Genomic DNA, 14705 nt, shown 5'->3' on the forward strand with positions numbered 1-14705 from the left:
AAGAGTCAAAGAGATCACATAAACAAGACTAGTGTCTGCTAATACTAACTGATAGAATTAACAAGGAGAGAACGATCCAACGTGGGAAGCAGGATACACAGCAGACTCATAGAATGGCCAATGCCCTAAACAGCACCCTGGCCTCAGAATTAGCCCTTAAGGCATTCAGATCTGGCTGAAGAGCCAATGAGAGTATGTTAGACATGGAAAGCCAAGACACTGTGCCAAAAAAAAAAAAAAAACACCTAAATGAAAGATCTCTGCGAGAAAGATCCCAGTGGAAAGAACGGGCCATCAAAGAAGGAGGTACCTTTCTGAAGGGAAGAGAGAACTTCCACTTTGACTATGACCTTGTTTAAATAAGATCAGAGTCCGCAAACTCAAAATGCTTCCATAGCCTTGGCAACTCATGACAAGAGCCTAGGGTGATTACTGACACCATAAACAAGAGTGTCAATTTGTTAAGTCAACAACAGGTGTTACTGTGCACTTACTCCCCATGTAGGATCTATGTCCTTAATGTGTTGTACTATGTGAATTAATGGTATCACTAGTACTCAAACAGTATTTTACACTTTGTGTTTCTGTGTGGGTGCAAAATGTTGAAATCTTTACTTAGTATATACTAAATTGATCTTCTGTATATAATGATGATTGAAAATGAATCTTGATGCAAATGGAATGGGAGAGGGAGTGGGAGATGGGAGGGTTGCAGGTGGGAGGGAAGTTATGGGGTGGAAAAAGCCATTGTAATCCATAAACTGTACTTTGGAAATTTATATTTATTAAATAAAAGTAAAAAAAAGATAAAGCAAAATATTACAGTAAACAAGTACGGATGACAACACAACATATCAAAATCTATGAGATACAGCAGCAGCAGTGTTAAAAGGAGAGTTTATAGTAATTGGTGCCTACATCAAGAAATTGGAAAGGCACCAAACAAATGAGCTATCAATGCATCTCAAGGATCTAGGGAAACAACAGCAAAGCTAATCCAAAACTAGTAGGAGAAAAGAAATAATTAAAACTAGAGAAGAAATCAACAAAATTGAATCTAAAAACAATACAAAGATCAGCAAAATAAAGAGCTCATTTTGTGAAAAAAAAAAAACAAAATTGACACACCATTGGCCCAAGAATCTAAAAAGGAGAGAAGACCCAAATCAATAAAATTAGAAATGAAAAAGGAAATGTAACAACAGACACCACAGAAATAAATGGAATCATCAGAAATTACTACAAAGAGGTTTATGCCAAAAAACTGGGAAACCTAGAAGAAATGGATAGATTCCTGGATATATACAACCTACCTAAATTGAGCCATGAAGTCATAGAAAACCTAAACAGCCCCATGACCAAGTCGGAAATTCAATCAGTAGTTAAGGCCCTCCCTACAAAGAAAAGCCCGGGATGGAATGGCTTCACTGCTGAATTCTACCAGACATTTAAAGAACTATCTCCAGTTCTGAAATTATTCAAAACAAACAGTTGAAAGGGAGGGAATCTTCCCAAATTCTTTCTATGAAGCCATCATCAACAAAATTCCTAAACCTGAAAAATATGCAACAGAGAAAGAGAATTATATAACAATTTCCCTGATGAACATAGATGCAAAAATCCTTAACAAAATTCTAGCCAATGGAATCCAACAACACACCAGAAAGATCATCCACCCAGACCAAGTGGGGTTTATCCCTAGTATGCAGCGGTGGTTCAACATTCACAAATCAATCAATGTGATACATCATATTAACGAACTGAAGAACAAAAATCATATGATTATCTCAATAGATGCAGAAAAAAGCATTTGATAAAATACAACACCTTTCATGATAAAAACTCTAAACAAGGGCTGTCATTGTGGCACAGTGGGTTAATGCCCTGGTCTGAAGCGCCTGCATCCCATATGGCACAGGTTCGAGACCTGGCTGCTCCACTTCTGATTCAGCTCTCTGCTATGGCCTGGGAAAGCAGTAGAAGATGGCCCAAGTCCTTGGGCCCCTGCACCCATGTGGGAGATCCAGAAGAAGCTCCTGGCTCCTGGCTTCAGATCAGCACAGCTCCAGCCATAGAGGCCAATTGGGGAGTAAACCATTGGATGGAAGACCTCTCTCTCTCTGCCTCTCCTCTCTCTATGTAACTCTTTCACATAAATAAATAAAAATCTTTTAAAAAAGAAAAAAGAAAACTCTAAAAAAATTGGATATAGACATTCCTCAACTCATTCAAGGCAATTTATGACAAACCCACAGCCAGCACCCTATTGAATGGGGAAAGGTTGGAAGCATTCCCACTAAGACCCAATACCAAACAGGGATGCCCACTCTCACCATTGCTATTCAATATAGTTCTGGAAGTTTTAGCCACAGCCATTGGGCAAGAAAAAGAAACCAAAGAGATACAAACTGGGAAGGAAGAAGTCAAAATATCTCTATTTGCAGATGACATGATTCTCTATATAGGGGATCCAAAAGACTGCACGAAGAGGCTATTGGAACTCATAGAAGAGTTTGATAGAGTAGCAGGATATAAAATCAATACACAAAAATCAATAGCATTTGTACAGACAATGCCAAGGCTGAGACTGAACTTCTAAGATCAATCCCATTCACAACAGCTACTAAAAATATCAAATACCATGTAATAAATTTAACCAAGAATGTCAAAGATATCAGCAATGAGAATTAGAAAACATTAAAGAAATAAACAGAAAAATATACAAAAAATGGAAAAATCTTCCATGTTCATGGATTGGAAGGATAAACATCATTAAAATGTCCAATCTTCTGAAAGCAATTTCCAGATTCAATGCACTACCAATCAAATTACCAAAGACATTCTTCTCAGATATAGAAAAAATGATGCTGAAATTCATATGGAAACATAAGAGACCTCAGAGAGCTACAGCAATCTTATACAAAAAAAAAAAAAAAAAAAAAAAAAAAAACAATGCCGGTAGGCATCACAATACAAGATTTCAAGACATACTACAAGGCAGTTATAATCAAAACAGCCTGGTACTGATAGAAAATCAGATAGACAGGCCAATGAAATAGGACAGAATTGTGAGAAATCAATTCAAGCATCTACAAAGAACTTATATTTCACCAAGGAGTTAAAACCAATCCCTGAAGCAAGGACATTCTCTTCCACAAATGGTGCTAGGAAAACTGGATTTCCACATGCAGAAGCATGAAGCAAGACCCCTACCTTACATCTTATACAAAAATCCACTCAACATGGATTAAATTTTGAAATCTATGACATGACACCATCAAATTAATAAAGAACATTGGGGAAACCCTGAAAGATATAGGCACAGGCCAGACTTCTTGGAAAATACCCAAGAAATAGGCAGTCAAAAGCAAAAACAACAAATGTGATCAAATAAAATTGAGAATTTTCTAAACGGCAAAAGAAACACTCGGAAAAGTGAAGAGGCAACCCACAGCATCAGAGAAATTATTTGCAAACTATGCAATTGATAAAGGATTAATAACCAGAATATACAAAGAGATCAAGATACTCCACAACAACAAATCAAACAACCCACTTAAGAGATGGGCAAAGGATTTAAACAGACATATTTCAAAACAGGAAATCCAAATGGCCAACAGACACATGAAAATATGTTCAGGATCACTAGCCATCAGGGAAATGCAAATCAAAACCACAATGAGGTTTCACCTCACCAAATTAAGATGGCTTTCATACAGAAATCAATAAACATCAAATGCTGGTGGGGATGTGGGGGAAAAAGTACCCTAATCCACTGTTGGTGGGATTGTAGACTGGTAAAGCCACTCTGGAGGACAGTATGGAGATACTCAGAAATCTGAATATAGACCTACCGTATGACCCAGCCATTCCACTCCTGTGAATTACCCAAGGGAAATGATATCAGCATATAAAAGAGTTATCTGAACTCCCATGTTTATCGCAGCTTAATTCACAATATCTAAAACATGGAACCAACCTAAATGCCCATCAACCAAAGAATAATAAAGAAATTATGGGATATGTACACTATGGAATACTACACAGCAGTAAAAAAAAAATCCAGTCATTTACAACAAAATGGATGGAACTGGAAATCATAATACTTAGTGCAATAAGCCAGTCCCTAAGGGACAAATACCATATGTTCTCCCTGATCTGAAAGAATGAATAGAGCACTGAAAACGAAACCTACAGAAGTGAAACTGACACTTCAAGAAGGGATGACTTGAGCTACTCTTGTCTTGACTATCAAGGAACCACTTTGATTTTTTTGTTTGTTTGTTTCTCTTCATACTACTTGTTGAACTCTCTACTTAGCATAGAGTTAATCATAGGTGTATAAAGTCAATTGAGGGAGAAGCCAAGGTGGCGGTATAGAAGCAAGATGTGCCGAGTTGCACAGAGGGAGACTGATGAATAGAAGGGACAGTCAGGCAATGGAACCATGGAAGGTTGGCGCAGGATGGCACAGGAGTACGCCAGAGAGTACTGGAGATCACACCAGGGAAGGTATGGTTGCCTGAACTGCAGAAAGAGAGCACAACAAAGAACCAGTTAAATATGATGGCCACTGGGGCAGCTGTGGCAGGGCAGCTACAGCAAACCCATCTATATGTTGCCTTCAGGAATCACACCTCACCAGCAAAGATGTACGCAGATTGAAAGTGAAAGGATGGAAAAAGATATTCCAAGCTGACAGAAACCAAAAAAGAGCTGGTGTGGCCATCCTAATATCAGAGAAAATAGACTTTAACACAAAATCTATTAAAAGAGGCAAAGAAGGACACTATATAATGATTAAAGGATCAATCCAGCATGAAGACATTACTATTATAAATTTATATGCACCTAATTACAGGGTGCCTGACTACTTGAAAGAATTACTAAAGGACTTAAAGGGAGATAGACTCAAGTACAATAGTAAGAGGGGACATCAATACTCCACTTTTACTAATGGACAGATCAACCAGACAGAAAACCAACAAGTAAATAAGATAGTTAATTGACACTATAGACCAAATAGACCTAGTAGATATCTACAGAGCCTTCCACACCACATCCACAGAGTACACATATTTCTCCCCGGTACATGGAACTTACTCTAGGATTGACCATATGCTAGACCATAAAGGGAGCCTCAGCAAATTCAAAAAAATTGAAGTTATACCATGCATCTTCTCAGACCAGAATGCAGTGAAACTCGAAATCAACAACTCAAGAATCTGTATCATATGCAAACACATGGAGAATGAACAACATGATTCTGAATGAGCAGTGGGTCATAGAAGAAATCAACAGAAATAAAAAAATCTAAAAACAAACAAAAATGACAATACAACTTATCAAAACTTGTGGGATACAGCAAAAGCAGTGCTAAGAGGAAAGTTTATAGCAAGTGGTGCCTACATCAAGAAACTGGAAAGGTACAAAATAAATGACCTCTCTATGAACCTCAAGGATCTAAAAAACAGCAGCAAACCAAAGGCAAATCCACCAGAAGAAAAGAAATAATAAAGATTAGAGAAGAAATCAACAGAATTGAAACAAAAAAAATATAAAAGGTCAGCAAAACCAAGAGCTGGTTCTTTGAAAAAATAAACAAAATAGAGACACCATTGGCCCAACTAACCAAAAAAAGGAGAGAGAAGACTCAAATCAGTAAAATTAAAGATGATAATGGAAATGTAACAACAGACACAACAGAAATAAAAAGAATCATCAGAAACCACTACAAAGAGCTGTATGCCAACAAATTGGGAAACCTAGAAGAAATCAATAGATTCCTAGACACATACAACCTTCCAAAACTGAGACATGAATACATAGAAAACCTAAACATACCCATAACCATGAAAGAAATTGAATCAGTAATAAACGCGCTACCAAAAAAGAAGAGCCCAGGACCGGAAGGCTTCACCGCTGAATTCTACCAGACATTTAAAGAACAACTAATCCCAGTTCTTCTCAAATTATTCAAAACAATTGAAAGGGAGGGAATCCTCCCAAATTCTTTCTATGAAGCCAATATCACCTTAATTCCTAAACCCAGAAAAGACACAACAGAGAAAGAAAACTATAGACCTATCTCCCTGATGAACATAGATGCAAAAATACTCAACAAAATCCTGGCCAACCGAATCCAACCTGGACCAAGTGGGATTTATCCTTGGTATGCAGGGATGGTTCAACATTCAAAAATCAATCAATGTGATACATCACATTAACAAATTGAGAAACAAAAATCAAATGATTATCTCAATATTTGCAGAGAAAGCATTTGACAAAATACAACACCCTTTCATGATGAAAACTCTAAGCAAATAGGGTTTAGAAAGAACATTCCTCAACACAATTAAGGCAATTAATGACAAACCCATGGCCAGCATTATATTGAATGGGAAAATGTTGGAGGCATTTTCATTGAAAACTGGCACCAGAGATGCCCACTCTCACCATTGCTATTCAATATAGTCCTGGAAGTTTTAGCCACAGCTATTAGGCAAGAAAAAGAAATCAAAGGAATATAAATGAGAAAGGAGAAAGTCAAACTATCCCTATTTGCAAATGACATGATTCTATATATAGGGTATCCAAAAGATTCCTCTAAGAGACTATTGGAACTCATATAAGAGTTTGATAAAGTAGCAGGATACAAAGTCAATGCACAGAAATCAACAGCCTTTGTATACACAGACAATGCCATGGCCGAGAAAGAACTTCTAAGATCAATCCCATTCACAATAGCCACAAAAACAATCAAGTACCTTGGAATAAATTTAACCAAGGATGTCAAAGACCTCTATGATGAAAATTACAAAATATTAAAGAAAGAAATAGAAGATGACACAAAAAAAATGGAAAAATCTTCCATGCTCATGGATTGGAAGAATTAGTATCATCAAAATGTCCATTCTCCCAAAAGCAATTTACAGATTCAACACAATACCAATCAAAATACCAAAGACATTCTTCACAGACCTAGAAAAAATGATGCTGAAATTCATATGGAGGAACGGGAAACTGCAAATTGCTAAAGCAATCCTACACAATAAAAATAAAGTCGGAGGCATCACAATTCCAGACTTCAAGACATATTACAGGGCAGTTATAATCAAAACAGCCTTGTACTGGTACAAAAAAAAATGGATAGACCAATGTAACAGAATAGAAACACCAGAAATCAATCCAAACATCTACAACCAACTCATATTCGACAAAGGAGCTAAAACTAACCCCTGGAACAGGGACAACCTCTTCAACAAATGGTGCTGGGAAAATTGGATGTCCACATATTGAAGTATGAAACAAGACCCCTATCTTACACCATATACAAAAATCCACTCAACATGCATTAAAGATCTACATCTATGCCACAACACCATCAAATTAATCAAGAGCATAGGGGAAACCCTTCAAGACATTGGAACAGGCAAAGACCCCAGAGGCACAGGTAGTCAAAGCCAAAATGAACAAATGGGATTACCTCAAATTGAGAAGTTTCTGTACAGCAAAAGAAACAGTCAGGAAAGTGAAGAGATAACCAACAGAATGGGAGAAATTATTTGCAAACTATGCAACTGATAAAGGATTAACAACCAGAATCTATAAAATGATTAAGAAACTCCACAGCAACAAAACAAACAACCCACTTAAGAGATGGGCCAAGGACCTCAATAGATATTATTCAAAAGAGAAAATCCAAATGGCCAACAGACACATGAAAAAACACTCAGGATCTCTAGCCATCAGGGAAATGGACATCAAAACCACAATGAGGTTTCACCTCATCCCAGTTAGAGTGGCCCTCATACAGAAATCAACAAACAACAAACAACTAATGCTGGAGAGGATGTGGGGAAAAGAGCACCCTAACCCACTGTTGGTGGGAATGTAAACTGGTAAAGCCACTGTGGAAAACAATATGGACATACCTCAAAAACCTGAATATAAACCTACTGTATGACCCAGTCATTTCACTACTGGGAGTTAACCTAAGGGAAATGAAATCAGTAAGCAAAAGAGCTATCTGCACCTCCATGTTTATCACAGCTCAATTAACAATAGCTAAGACATGGAAACAACCTAAATGTCCATCAACCGAAGACTGGATAAAGAAATTGTGGGATATGTACACTATGGAATACTACACCGCAGTAAAAAAGGATGCAATATGATCCTTTGCAACAAAATGGAGCAAGCTGGAAAACCTCATACTTAGTGAAATAACCCAGTCCCATATGTTCTCCCTGAATTGGGAGAATTAATAGTGCAGCTAAAATGAAACCTATAGAAGCGAAATAATTACTTTTAGAACTAATGTCTTCAAGAATCCTTGACCTGATTGTCAAGAGATAGTTAACTATTGTTACTTTTTACTGTGTATATCCTTTTTGTTTTGTTGTTGGTTTTCTTTCCTCTGTTTTATTTCTCTCTCTCTCTCTCTCTCTCTCTCTCTCTCATCTCTATAGGCTGAACTCTCTATATTACACAGAATTAATTACATGTATTTTAAAGCAACTGGAAAAAGATCCCAGTTAAAAACAAGGGAGGGAATAAGAGGTGGAGGAGGTAGTCTAAAACTGTAAAACAGTGTAGTTCTGCATACAGGCATATAGACTTACCTCTCAGGGTACAGCCTAAGAACTAATCATGGGGCTCCAAAACCATAAGAATCGGTGGTATAAACACCATCTTCACTGTTACAATGATCCTATTAAATGTTAAAGGCAACAGATAGCCCAGTCTAAGTTTAAAAGTGATGAAATAAATAACATCATGTACCCAGTAAAAATAATAGAATTAAAAAAGGAAGGAAGGACCAACATGGGAAGCAGTCCACACAGAAGACTCCTAGAATGACTTTCGTAGTAAATAACACTCTGACCTCAGAATCAACCCATAAGGCTTCCTGGTCGGGCTGAAAGGCCTGCAAGAGCACCTCAGGCATGGAAAGATAAGACTCTGTGGGGAAGAAAAAAAAAACCTACACGGAGGATCTCTGTGAGACCCCAGAGGAAAGGAAGGGTCATCAAAAAAGAGACACTCATCTCTGAAGGGAGAGGAGAACATCCTCTTTGCTTAGGGTCCTGTCCAAAGTCTGTGGTCACAAAAGGCTTCCATAGCCCTGGCAGCCCAAGACAAGAGCCTCAGATGATCACTGACGTTATAACAAAAGAATGGTAATTGTTAAAGGAACAACAGTAGTCACTGTGCACTCACTCCCCAAGTAGGACCTCTGTCCCTATTGAATTGCAATATGAGAATGGACTGCAAATGCTCTTCCCAAACTGTACTCTGTATGTTGTGTGTGGGCATGGGGGCAAATTGTTGAAATCTATGATTAGCATAGAATTGGTCATCTGTATATAAAGTCATACTAAAAATGATCCATAATGAAGAAAGAGATGGGAGAGGGAATGGGAGGTGGGATGGGAGTTGGGTGGGGGGCATGGGGGAAAGAACCACTGTATTCCTAAAGTTGTATCTATGTAAAAATGCATTCATTAAATAAAAAAACGAAAAAAGTCAATTGAGGGTGAATCTCAGTAAGAAAGACAAGTGGGAATAAGAGAGGGGGGAGGAAGTTTGTAACTGTAAAGCTGTATACTTCTGCAAACATTCCTAAGGACTAACTTCTAAGTATACAGTTTAAAAACTTGTCATTGGACTCCAAATCCCATTATGCTAGGTGATAAAAATGTCATATTAAGTGTTAAAGTGATCATATTAAGTGTTAAAGTGAACATATAGATAGAATTAAGTGTTAAAATGACCATATTAATAGGATCAAGTGTGGGGTAATTATAGTAGAAAGAATTTAAAAGGAGAAAATGTTCCAAAATGGGAAGAAGTCCACACAGCAGACCCTGAAAATTACTTTAAGTAACACTCTGACCTCAGAATCAGACCTTAAGGCTTCCTGGTCTGGCTGAAATGCATGTGAGAGCGTTTCAGGCATGGAAAGCCAAGACACTGTGGCAAAAAAATACTCTACATGAAGGATCTCTGTGAGTGAGATCCCAACTGAAAGAAGTGGCCATCAAAGAAGGATGTACTTTTCTCTAAAAGGAGGAGAGAACTTCCACTTTGCTTATGGCCTTGTCTAAATACTGACCGAATTTGTGGATTCAAAAGGCTTCTATAGCCTGGCAGCACATGTAAAGAGCCTTGGGTGGTCACTGACGTCATATGTAAGAATGTTAATTGTTAAATTAACAACAAGAGTCACTGTGCACTAACTCCCCACGCAGGACCTCTGTCCTCAATGAGTTGTATTATGAGAGTTAAATGTGACACTTGTTCTCAAAGAGTTTGTGTGTATGTGCGCATGGGTGTGCCAAATTGAAATCTTTACTTAGTACAGAGCTGGTCTTCTGTGTACAAAGCTAATTGAAAACTAATTTTAATTGAGAAAGGGACTGGGAAGTGGAGGAGGAGGAGGGGTGGAAGTGTGGGTGGGAGGCAGGTATGGTGGGGAGAAAACTATATTTCTAAAGTTGTACATATGAGATTTATATTCCTTAAAAATTAATTTTTAAAAAAATAAATCAAAAAAGAAAAAAAGAAATGTGTGTAACAGTACTACTGCAAATATAGTTTTGTAAAACTATATTTATACATTTGTCAAACCAATGGTTAAAAATATTATTATAGGCCGGTGTCGCAGCTCACTAGGCTAATCCTCTGCCTGCGGTACCAGAACTCCGGGTTCTAGTTCCGGTTGGGGCGCTGGTTCTATCCCGGTTGCTCCTCTTCCAGTCCAGCTCTCTGCTGTGGCCCAGGAAGGCAGTGGTGGATGGCCCAAATGCTTGGGCCCTGTACCCGCATGGGAGACCAGGAGGAAGCACCTGGCTCCTGGCTTCGGATCAGCACAGCAATGGCCATAGCGGCCATTTGGGGGGTGAGCCAACGGAAGGAAGACCTCTCTCTCTCTCTCTCTCTCTTTCTCTCTCTCACCGTCTAACTCTGCCTGTCAAAAAATATATATTATTATAGTTTTAATGACCTGTGATTACTTTAAAATTTACTGTATATGGATGAAATGGTCATTTGTCCACATTCCCATTTAATTAGGATCTTTTTGTTTTTGCTAAACTTATTTGGTGAAGCATTAAGCCTTTTTACGGTAATGTAAATTTAAAAGATGTTATCTCAAAAGCTAAAAGAGAGGTGGGGAGGGGAGGAGAAGGAAAGGAGGGAGGGGGAGAGATGCAGGGGGAGGAAGGAGAAAATAAACAAGAGGGAAGGAGGGTGGGAGGGTAGGAGGGAAAGATCAGGAGGGAGGGGGAAAAGAAGGAAGGGAGTATCATTACATTCATAGAATTGTATCTGCAAACTATATTGAATCTGTTTTAAAAAAAAAAACTAGTTAAAAGTAAAAATAAATAAGTTAGAAAAAAAAGAACAGAACCAGGAGTGACCTTAATACAATTCAGTCACTGACTCAACTGCCTGGGTTTGTTTTCAATATAAGACACTCCACGCCTGAGCCCTAGGATTACTTCGGAAAGAGAAATCCCATGGAAGCTGCGGTTTGCTCTCAGCTAAATGCTTGTTAGCAGACAGTATATCAACTTTCAGTCAGTCCCCAGTTTTCATACTGCTTCAAACCACACACATGATGACTCGTACTACTGTGCTATCTAGGCTTTAAAATCACAGAGAGATTTGCTACTGCAAATGAGGTTCTATATCCTCTCTTGTTCTGCAATTAAGTGATTTTATAACTTTCGAAAGACCTTATACTCACTCTGGATAATCCCAGAAATTTCATAGCCCTCAATGAAATGATTGTACACTGAAAAAAAAAACTGTTAGCAACTGATACACTGATGCTTACTTAATCCAGAACAATGAAGGAGAAACAGAGGGCCCACTGGTTTATCAACTAGTCAGGGAATAAAGGTACAGGACCTGAATTCAGCTATAACACAGAAGGCACTGAGGCTTTGTTGCAGCTCAGAAGTTTATTAATGAAGGGGATAGGGTCAGTTGATGTTTATATGCTGGACCCCCACAACCCTGTATTCTGGCTGCAGTGGTAAAGAGGGAACCCTATTTTGGTGGCCACAGGTGATGTTATTCCAGGAACATGATGAGCCCTATTTCCTGGGTCCTTATAGCCATGACTGGGTTCTAGCACTATTAAATGGGCTCCTTTTCTGTTTCTTGTACCTGAGCTGGAAGGATGACATTTTTTAAGATCTCATTATAGTATGGGCTGAACACCTGATGGTTGTGATGCATCAGATTGACAAACTTCCAGCCCAGGTCTGCCAATTCCCCTTCGATGAAAATAAGGCCTCCAGGAAAGTCTAGTAAAGACTCTTGCATGCCACGAACTAAACAGCTTTTGAGGAACAGATGGATCCGCTGATCTGTGAGCAGGGAGAACAGTGGAAAGAGGGAAGAAACAGGTTTCAGAAGAAATTCACAATGCTCTTGCACTCTCTGTTCACCAAAGTTTTAAGTTAAATGAGTTATTCAATAAACTACTACTCATTTGGGTAAACCATATAAACAATGTTACTGTTGATTTCAATTCGAAGGACTGAATCTTATCAAGCTCCCAAAGATAATAAGTGATCAACAGATGGTGAGCTATAGAATTTCTAGTTGCTCATATGATTGCTTTACATAGCTATTAGTGAGATCCCATTTTTTTTTCTTGATTTTCCTTGCCGGAAATCCAGCCTTCTGTTCCAGACACCTGAGAAAAGCAGAGGCTCCTGGGAACCAGCAATCCCCCTGATGGAGCTGATACTCTCTACCATTGAACAGAACCTCATGAAAAGTGAATGCCTCTGGATTCAGACTTTGGACATGAACTCCACTGAGAACCACAAAATGCATGGCCCACCTTGCAGAAACACAGGGCCCAAATACCAGGTCTCCCTGATGGAGAACTTCCAGAAAAAATGGTAGATAACAACATTTAGTGACTATTGAACAGGAACATGGGGCTATAAGTAAATTTAATATATATATTAAAGTCACTTTTATTTTTTGGTTTTCTGCTGTTCATTTAATTTATTCTCTGGATTTAGTTCTTTCTATACCAAGAACTTTCTAGTTTTTGTGAAATAATTCAGTCTTAGTTTAGCTATTCACTATAGCACTTTCTTATTGCTGTAACAATAAGCATTTGACCTCACAAGAGGATCCTAGACACAACCTGAAATTCTAAGGACACGTGTTACAGCCAGTGCACCAAATTCGTAGTCAGACACCCACACCAGAATATGGGAAGACATTAAAGTTAAAAGCCAGCTGATGAAATTCACTGCTTCCATTCTAGCATGGAACATGTCCTATAGCCTCACAATCAATTCCATGAAAGGGAGTAGAGGTCCACATGGTAACTTAAATCATGGAATAAAGAGAGTGTTTTGCACCATAGATATCGGACTATTGCTAACAAATAGCCAGGAATAACTTAGTGGTGTTGGTAGGCCAGAGCCCCCCACACCTGTGAATTACATATTCAACTTAAAACCATCCATTCACTTTTCAAATCAAAAGAGGTCTATATTATATAGATGAGGAAATAAAACCCTTTCCAAATGAACATACTTTTTCATTTTAAATGAATAACCCACTTCCATGGTAAGATCTACCTTTCTCTACCACCTACATGCTTGCCACTCTTTCCCACCGTTACTACAGACACTCTTACCAATGATGCTACGAATGCAGTTCTCTTTTTTGGCAATGTTCTGGAGTTGACCTACAAGAGATTTCTTATTTTCGTTGCTCAAAGCAGTGAAGCCCATGTCCATAAGGCCCTGGTGGATTTCCTGAGACACTTGTTCACTCACACTCAGCATAGCCTCTTCAGGTCTAGATAATGAAGCACAGAAATCAGAATGGCCCTAGTACGGGGGCAAAGCCCAGAGAGCCCGATACCACAAGCTAAGTCCATTTAAGGGTGAATTAAAGCCCACTAATACTGGAGCCAGTGGGCAGGTGAAACAGTTTCATTGTGACCCTCAAAGTACCAACTAATCCATATGCTTTCATTATTGGATGCTCTTAGCATTCTTTAGTCTCATAACTTTTATTTTAATATTCTCTTGGATAATTTTCCTGGTTGTTTTTCCTACATCACCAATAAATTTGAAAATGTATTAAGAGACTTAGACCTCTAATTCCTTTTTTTACTTTGGTATGGTATCCCTGCATGTAATGAACGATCAATAAATATGACTGATCAAATGATAAACTTCTGAACATACATAACACAAACCAACTGTCATCTTATAGAGCATATGGTTCATTTTTTAAAAAAGATTTATTTTATTTATTTGAAAGAGTTAGAGAGAGGTAGAGACAAAGAGAGAGTTCTTCCATCCGCTGGTTCACTCCCCAGATGGCCGCAACAGCCGGAACTGCGCCAATCCAAAGCCAGGAGCCAGGAGCTTCTTCCAGGTCTCCCACATGGGTGCAGGGGCCCAAGGACTTGGGCCATCTTCTACTGTTTTCCCAGGCCATAGCAGAGAGCTGGATTGGAAGAGGAGCAGCCAGGACTAGAACCGGCACCTACATGGGATGCCGGTACTTCAGGCCAGGGCTTTAACTCGCTGTGCCACAGAGCCATCCCCAATGATTCATTTTTAGGAAACATGACAATAAACATTTGTAGCAAACTAACCTTCCCATCTTCCTCTTTGGACAGAGGGTTTTATTTTTCTTTATCTCAAGCC

The 14705-nt window shown here is 38.6% G+C and overlaps 1 protein-coding gene across 4 annotated transcripts in view; it reads right to left on the reverse strand.

Moving 5' to 3' along the window:
• The window catches only part of LOC133753321 (nuclear RNA export factor 2-like), a 100215-nt gene extending 87922 nt beyond the window's left edge, over nt 1-12293 (reverse strand). For 2 of the 4 annotated variants that reach the window (XM_062183850.1, XM_062183849.1), the window contains exon 1: nt 12178-12293. In XM_062183850.1, the coding sequence (XP_062039834.1) occupies nt 12178-12197 (20 nt within the window). In that variant the 5' untranslated portion in view covers nt 12198-12293. Of the gene's footprint in view, nt 1-11752; nt 11792-12177 lie in introns of those variants that run through there. The other 2 variants (XM_062183853.1, XM_062183852.1) reach the window with 2 other exon arrangements.
• Between the last annotated feature and the right edge of the window lie 2412 nt (nt 12294-14705).

Source organism: Lepus europaeus, chromosome X, assembly GCF_033115175.1.
Source record: "Lepus europaeus isolate LE1 chromosome X, mLepTim1.pri, whole genome shotgun sequence".
NCBI lineage: Eukaryota > Metazoa > Chordata > Mammalia > Lagomorpha > Leporidae > Lepus > Lepus europaeus.